Consider the following 9000-nt stretch of genomic DNA (forward strand, 5'->3'; position numbering starts at 1 on the left):
TGCAGGATAATACAGCAATGAACCACTAGATGCTGTGATGTTCTAAGAATGTATGTTATTCCTATGAAATATAAGAGTCATAGAGACATAATCACTACAGTAAGGGGAAAATTCAACACCATTCTGTAGGAACTGATACCCAGAAAGGTGTTATGAAGCAACAAATAAAAAGATGTTAAGTATAGAAGTTACTCTGTAAGAAAAAACAGTAATAGGTACAATTGGAAAAAAGTATATGTCATGTCCTTGTAAGTGTAGATGAAAAGCAGACATACTGTCATAAAGATAATTGTAAAAATATAATAATTGTAGGTGAGTGTTAACAGTCATGAACACTTACTCACAGTTTATCATACATTATTCTACATTAATGCTGCATTAATTCAGAGCTGCCAGTCACCCTAATCTGCACATCTGTCTTGCAGGACAGAAGCAAAATCCCTGGAGAAAATAACAGGCAGCCACAGGGTGAGAGACAAGGTAGTAATAATATTGTCACGTGTACGGAGAACATCGAAAATTTTACTTGCATGTCCAAACAACATACAACAACACTGCCACTCTCCAGCACCATGATAGACAACAATGTATTAAGTGCAGAACTGAACTGTAATAGGAAATGCATGTCAGCTTCCCAGCTACACTTATTACTCCTGTTTCTATGTTCACATTACCTGAAACTGTTACAGCTGGTAATATACATACAGTAAATAATCTATGTTTGGCATTACATCCAATACCAGTGCGGTTTTAACTTAAATTTATAACTTTTTATATCTAAGGAAAGGTGAACTAGTCTTGTATTACTCAGTTTGGTTTAGAACTCTCCATTTGTCATGGTCAATTTTGTAACCTTGTCCTGTAACACTTGTTCCTAAACTGGAATTAGGCGGACGTGTTTTGAATATCATTGTGAACAAAAGCATTTGCTAAGTGAATAAAAGTAAATATGAACTGTAATTACAGTAAGAGCCAAGGTAGGAATAAGAACGTAAGACACAGGAACTTGTGAAAAGCAGCATCCTTAACACTTGCACCACTCTACTAGAACCTAAAGGTTTAGTTCTTTGTAAGTAATTCTTCTTTAATCCCTTTTCTAAACCTGATTCACTGCAGGGTCAAGAGAATCTGGAGCCTATCCTCACAATATCACTTCAAGAGAGCCACACCGAATGAATGAACTTATCAAGAAGGCAGGCTCAGTCATGGGACGCACTCAAGACTCTCTGGAGGTCACCGAGAAGGAAAGAATGAGGACAAAACTCGTGGCCATTATGAAATGTTCTCTAACACACTAGCACTGGGGACTTTCCACCAAGAAATGATGGTCCTCTGCTGTGTTTTGTTTTTAGATATCGTTAAAAATCAAATGTAAATATTAAATTCTATTTTATTACTCTTACAAATAAAAATGTGAAAAAAAAAAACACACACACAAGTGTGCATGGTCTTTTAAAAATACAATTAGCAATAATTGGCAACAAATGCACACGTTAACTTTTTATTGCTTAATTTTTAAGCTGTATGCTTAAATTAAAAAAAAAAAAAACCACATTGATTGCAAATATACAGAGCCAGTTAAGGATTACATTATCTTGTAAAGTTAAATATCTATAAATAGATAATTACACAGACTGACAAACATGAGAGGTTATATGAAATAGAACACCAAGTTTTTAAAAAGTTTATAATCATTACAGTGCAGCATAGCAAAGCATACAAGAATTGCTATCAATTGTTATTTTCCTCCACTGTCAGCTACAAAGTAACAACAAACATTCAAACATCAAACCACTTTTCAACCAAAAGAATTTTTAACTGTCAAGTTAAAAGACTTCTTATTTTTCACAGTTTTTGGAAATGGCGTAATATGTATATATGTGTATATAAAGTCAAGAAGCATTATGTGACAAACATTTTCAGGCTTACACCAGAAACAGCAGAAGCTGGACACACTTAATTAGTCATTATGTATGTAATCCTTTAAATGTGTATTACTTAAACCACTACATTTCAACTTAATTTTTATTACCAGAAAGTTCCATGTTTTATATCAGGTTTATGCTTCCATGAGCCACTTTTCAGAATCAATCTTTATTTGGCCCACTTTGAAGGTGATGAAATTAAACAGGTTGCCATAAATGTTGAAGAGTCTCAGCTATTAGGTAGTCAAGTGTAGTGTGATGGAGCAAATAGTTTTAAAGTGAAACTGACCCTGAATAAAACAGTGTAGCAGCAGTACGTTGCAATGTTTGTGGAAAGGTTTAAAGATTATGCTATGCTTTAACGGAAACTGGAGTTTTAGTCTTAATAACATTTGGTAACTTCACAAACATTTTTAACTCCAGACTTTCTTTCGATTCAGGTATTCTGTTCATGTAAATTGCATATTTTGTAAACATTATTGGGGGCAAACAATGCCCATACCTTTGTCAGTATGTTCCATGTCCAAAGTTTTTGCAATAGTACAAATCATCCTAGTGTACATACCGTAGAAGAGATCCTAATCTACTGACTTTATTATGAGATTAGCAATTATTATTTTCCAAATGGTACACAAAGTCCTCAGAAAGGTCAAGTGCCTATTATAGAGTGATGTGTCAGTAGCAATGTGACACTTGTAATTGAAATAATAAAATAACAGAGTTAATTTACGTTTCTCTGTGCATTACTATAATGTTTCATATAACTGGATGGGCAATCTGTCACTATATGATTCAAACACAAATTATCTTGATTTTAATTTATAAAAAAGAAAAAATAAAACTATGATAAAATAAAGAATGAAAAAAATTATTTGAAAACAGACCACTTTCTTTATAAATACATTACATTGCATTATTTAATAGTGTAGTACAGTATCTTCCTGTAAGTACTTGCCTGTTGACCAAAAATATAACTGATTACTGTTATACCCCCTCAGCTCTAGAACAGTGATACCGAGTTCACAGTAAAACAGAACTTCCACGTTTAAACTATGGTTTCCGACAAGCCATTTTTGTAAGACATCACAGAGTTTTGGGAACTCAAGGCAGAAAAAAAAAAAAAGAGTCAGTTGTAGAGAATGCAAAATAAAATATTAAAACAAGTGTAGAAGGATTATGATGGGGTCTCTGATCCAAGGATGACAAGCATTTCATGAGTGATGATGAATGTGAAAAAATACACACAGAGGTCAGTGAACACGTCGCCCATTTTACTGTATGTGTCCATAGAGCGGTTGATTACTTCTGATGGTATTCCAGAAAGAAGAAGAGCAGCTGTCAACACTGTGGTTTTTATTTTCTTCTCACCCTTAAAAAGCAAAAAGACACAAACATTAGACTGTAAAATATTTCCACTCTATACTATTAATGTGTGTTAGGGGAGGGAGTTCAAAGATTATTCACAGGTAAACGTCATACATACACATATATACTCGGCAAAAAAAGAAAACGTCCTCTGACTTTCAACTGTTTTTACTTTCAGTAAACTTAATGTGTAAATATTTGTATGAACACTAAAAGAGTCAACACCATAAGACATAAACTAAAAATGTTTCACAATGTGTCCCTGAATGAAGGGAGGCTCAAAATCAAAAGTACCAGTCAGTATCTGGTGTGGCCACCAGCTGCTTGAAGTACTGCAGTGCATCTCCTCCTCATGGACTGGACCAGATTTGTCAGTTCTTGCTGTGAGATGTTACCCCACTCTTCCACCAAGGCACCTGCAAGTTCCTGGACATTTCTGGGGGGAATGGCCCTAGCCCTCACCCTGCGATCCAACAGGTCCCAGACGTGCTCAATGGGATTGAGATCCGGGCTCTTCCACTGCGAGGATGATCAGCTGTCCTTCCTGTCTCCCTGTAGCGCTGTCTTAGGCATCTCACAGTGCAGACATGGCAATTTATTGCCCTAGCCACATCAGCAGTCCTCATGCCTCCCGGCAGCATGCCTAATGCACGTTCACGCAGATGAGCAGGGACCCTGGGCATCTTTCTTTGGGTGTTTTTCACAGTCGGTAGACAAGTCTCTTTAGTGTCCTGCGTTTTTAGAACTGTGACCTTAAATGCCTACTTTCTGTAAGCTGTTAAGGTCTTAACGACCATTCCACAGGTGCATGTTAATTAATTGATTATGGTTAATTGAAAATGCATGGAAAACATTGTTTAAACCCTTTACAATGAAGATCTGTAAAGTTAGTTGGATTTTTAAAACATTATTGTTGAAATACACAATCCTGAAAAAGGGACGTTTCTTTTTTTGCAGACTATATATACACACAAGATGTGATTTTATGCAGTATTTACATATACATTTCACTAGGATATATTCATACATAAAAATATGTTAGCATATGTTGTGTCTTGTATACCAAATACAACCTAAGGAACAAAGCTATTTTGAAAATGTAAACACCTACCAATAAATTAAAAAGTAAGACTACAACTAAAAGCCTTGCAGAATGTCTAGTGACAAAAGGAAAAGGCAGAAAGAACGGGTGTGCTGTGCATGGAAATGTATTGTTTATCAGATGTTCTATAAATATATTTGAGTAAGCTATTAAAAGCAAGCTGCGGTTTATCTGTCACAGTATTTCAACATTTGAGTGCTATTTTGCTGGAGGTCACTGAGACATCTAACCTTTGAACCTTTTCTCAAAGCCAAGCAAACTCGATATAGCTGGAGAGGCAAAAGAGAGAGAAACTTGTTCTTGTTGTATGGTAATGTTGATGTGGATTCTTTGTTCAAACTTAAACCAAAATTAAAAACCGAACTAACTGCTGTTTTTCTTTAATGTTCAGGTGTTTTGTCCGCTGCCACTCATGTGAGTGATGCATGTTTTTCAGGTTAGCATTAGTCTGCAACATAAAAAAACTACTTTTCACAAATTATTGCATGGCCTAAAAAATACAGGGCCATACAGACTTACACCCGACTTCAAGGTGGCTCCAGTCTGGAAACTAAGACGGTTCAAGTTTTAGTGCACTTCTCCCACCAAGCAAATATGGACCCAACAAGGAATCTGGCTATACTCCACCATCACATTAGTGTTGATAATTTGAAAAATGTTATTTGAAATGACCATATGACTTAAGGCATAACTCTGTGCAAATGACTGCTTCATAAATGAATGCACACAATGTTCATGAATGCAGCGTACTTTTAAAAGCATTTACCATTCATTTTTAATCTTTAATTTTTACATCTTTATATAAAAAAAGAATACAATTCCCCCTTTTTCTGATTCAGAGAAAACACAACTTTGACAGTACTGCATAAATCATATATTTATGCAAGCAAAACAAAACTCCTAAACTGGAAACTCACCTTTGGAAAATACTTGTACAAACCCATATATGCTAGCTGAAGTGTCAAAAATGGAGCAAATATACACTGCAAGATAGGAGAAAAAAAAAAAGTTACAGCAGAAATGTATTTCTTAATAATTAAAAGATTAGTACCAACTCTTAAGAACCATCATTTCTGATACAAGTTTGAGAAAATACAGGTCCACAATGCTTTTAAAAAACAGGCATATATGAAGAAATAAAATAAAGAGAATGACGTATATTTGCAAATCAAAAATTGACATTTACTAACCAAACCCTAATAATATGGATGCTAAAGAAACTGTGATAAAAAAAAAACTGGAGACAGATGTTTTGTTTGTTTCACTTCATCTGCATCTGCTGAAAATTGTACTCGTCAAGAAGAGAAAAGTAAAAAACTTCATGAGTCACTTTTTAGATATTCACTCTTAAACCAATTAGTTAAATTCTCATTTAAATGTTATTCATTATTATTATTATTAGGAAAAACAAACATCATAAGACACATATATTTTAGTAATGAAGACACTATTTTTCCTATAGAGTTATTGGCACAGTTCACAACACAACCAGTGCAGGAATATAAAAATATCTTGGCTGTCGACAAGCAATATTTTAGTCAAGTTTAAACCTAAAAAAATATACCTTTCAGTAAATTACACATCTTTTCACCTGAAGGATATTCAAGGTTACTAATCTAATCAAACAACACTATGTTCTGTCTCTGTGATAAACAGGAAAAGAAAATAATAGGATATCACTTACCAAATATTTGCAAACAAACATTCTGACAACAACGGCCAGAATAACACTGCCCATCAGTCTGAAAATACGAAATGCATCTAACTCATCATTCCCGGGACTGCTCTCTGGTGCAGGCTTTTCATTAATCAACTGGGTGCGGAGATTCATTGCTTCATCAAAGCGAGACAAGTACTGGTGCAGACCACGACGGGGAGAGCGCTGGGTTCCATCTATGGACATCTCGCTTCTAGGCCTGAGCCGAAGGTCCCCAGGACTATCGCTGTTGCCATCCAGGACATGACCCGTAGAATTTCTAGAATCACAAATAGGAGTTCCTTGGAAATCATCCAGATGTCCCGGATGGTTTGTCAAGCCTGCAGTAGTTTTGGTGTCTTCATCGGAGTAAACGGTAAGCCTTTTAGAAAGTCCTGAGGATGTCAGGGACTCTGGCTTGTCAAGCTGCACTGGAATTCTGGGCTCTGAATGCCGTTCACTGTTTAAAGCTATAATACAAATAAGATATTTTTTACATTAAATACCAAATGAAAAACATTTTCAAAAAGTTATCAAATAATCAAACTGATATTTTATGTTTATCTTATCTATATTCTTCTGTATGTATAAAAATGCTAAGGGTTGTTTGTCTGTTATTCAAAAACTCATGGACCACAAAGCTTTGAACCTTGACCCTGGTCCCAATCGATACATGTAACAAGATCCGTGAGTTTGTCTTGTCAGCTACCATAATGAGAAAAGAAGCACAGTGAGCTCTGCTGATAGCGAGGCGCATTGCACAGGTCGACTGAATGCTTTGATTGCAAATGCCATTCATACACTATGAACACTACAGATGGTCATGCACAACTAAAGAACAGGAGGTGCAATCTTCCTCTGCTATTTAATTGGCCCTGGGTCCTTCACAGGGTTAGCATGTTACCGATCTGTCAGTAGAAACAGCCACGGCGACATCATATGGCAGTGAATAGAATTACAGCACCTTTGGCAGAGTGATCTGGCACTGTTTGGGGAGTAGTGCATGTACCACCTTTCTTCAAGGACCGGTGGTGAGAGTGTATCTAGTAAAAAAAATATTATACCTTTTTAATAGTGTATTTCTAACTACTAAAAGTGCTTTACATAGACAGTGGGGGGCCACTTCAACTATCCACAATTTGCAGCATCCACCTGGATGATGAAATGGCAGCAGTTTTTGTTCCAGTATGCTCACCACACATTAACAAGAAGGTTGTTAAGGAATGAGTGAGAAGGTTAGCCAATTAGTGACAGGAAATGATTAGGTGGCCAGAATGACCAGGCCATGGTGGGCAATCAAGCTTGGACATCAGGAAACACCCTACTCTTTTTTTGAAAGATGTTGAGGAGGTTTTTATAACCACAGAGAGTCAGCACCTCCATTTCATGTCTTATCCAAAGGACAATGTCAATTTGTACAGCACAGTATCCCCGTCACTACACTGGTGCATTGGGATCAACACAGAGACCACTTGTATATGAATAAAAGACAAAATGAAGTTGCACAATGGATGTCGAAATCCACTTCAGGAAGACCACACTAGCCAAGCCTGAGACTAAACTCATGGTAACTTTGAGTTATAAAGTTCAGTGCCTTAGCTTCTAGGTTACACTGCTGGAACAGCCAAAGGACCACATGGATTTAACCATGAGGAGTTCTGAAGGCAAATGGCAAATTTGGGCAATGCAGAGGGCATTTATATTGGTTTTCAGGATTGGATTCTAAGGAATGATTAAATATTGTAGAAAAAATGTATTTTAGAAAATAATGCATAATCTGAATGCACTTTAAAAGGAGAACTCAAAAAATAATTTAGATTAAATAATTACAATTAAAAGAATAAATGGTATTCAATCTTCTAAAAAAAGATAGTGCAACAAGGATGATTATGATTATTTCTTGTGTGGTATCTGTGGAATGACTCTTGTTTACACATCCCGGCTGCAAAATATTTTCCTCGGGGTAAAATTACACTTTATTTTTTTTAAGGAATCAGTATTTTAACAAGGATTGCGATACATACTGAGACTAATCGACATGCAGAAACAAATCATTCAACTAATCCACAGATTCAGTTAAAAGGGAGGGACTTTATGGAACAACTTGATAAGAATCCCAACTGGGGATGGAGGTATGGGACCACCAGTGTATTCACCATAATAGGGTCCGTCGAATTAATTTAATATTTTAAAGTAAAGGAAAACTGCCTAGAAAGTCGCAGGGGAAAAAACATAAATTTGGAGATCGAAGTGCCGTTTTTTAAGTGCTGGTAGAGAAAAAAAACATTCACATACTTGCTTTTCAATTTACGTTAATCTCGAGAGAGACGCGTTTAGTATGATTTATTAAAATGTTTTATAAAAAATTATCTAGCATCGGCTGGATGACAGCATCTTTTACACACACGATATGCTCGCATCACAAGACAAATCTCACCATGGCCAGCGGCATCGCCTTTGTTACAGCTCGTTATCCTCTTCATTCTTTCCTCCGAATTCATCAGCAGTTTTCTTCTCCTGATTTCCGCTCTTCTCTTTGAAGCCGACAGGTTGCCCTTTTCTTCTGAAACGTCAGGCATACTTTGCTCCGTTTGCTCCATTGGTAAATGTAGTGTTTTATAAGGCTGTTGTATTATTTTTAATTAGCAATTGGTACAAACGCCTCTACATATGGTAACAATCCCTGACAGCCGTTCTGGTGGCGCACCTTGATGACCTCACAAGATGGCCTTCGCGGGAGTAGATCAGTCATGCGCACAACATTCAAGACAAGAAGACGCTAGTCATGGGCATGGTCAGTGATGACGCATGCGTATTTGGCACAACCAGCTAGTACGTTGGAGATCACGTAAAAGAGTTGAAAATATTGGAGCAGGAGATGAATTAATATATCCGATACTTGTATGTTTATG

At 36.4% G+C, this 9000-nt stretch overlaps 1 protein-coding gene across 1 annotated transcript; it reads right to left on the bottom strand.

Moving 5' to 3' along the window:
• Positions 1–1492: 1492 nt before the first annotated feature.
• Positions 1493–8798, bottom strand: camlg (calcium modulating ligand). Its single transcript, XM_039775381.1, has 4 exons — positions 8526–8798; positions 6077–6558; positions 5310–5375; positions 1493–3294 (listed from the first exon to the last, which is right to left on the bottom strand). The coding sequence occupies exons 1-4, from the start codon at positions 8686–8688 to the stop codon at positions 3100–3102; spliced, it is 906 nt and encodes a 301-aa protein (XP_039631315.1). The 5' UTR covers positions 8689–8798; the 3' UTR covers positions 1493–3099.
• Between the last annotated feature and the right edge of the window lie 202 nt (positions 8799–9000).

Source organism: Polypterus senegalus, chromosome 13 (assembly GCF_016835505.1).
Source record: "Polypterus senegalus isolate Bchr_013 chromosome 13, ASM1683550v1, whole genome shotgun sequence".
Taxonomy (NCBI): Eukaryota; Metazoa; Chordata; class Cladistia; order Polypteriformes; family Polypteridae; genus Polypterus; species Polypterus senegalus.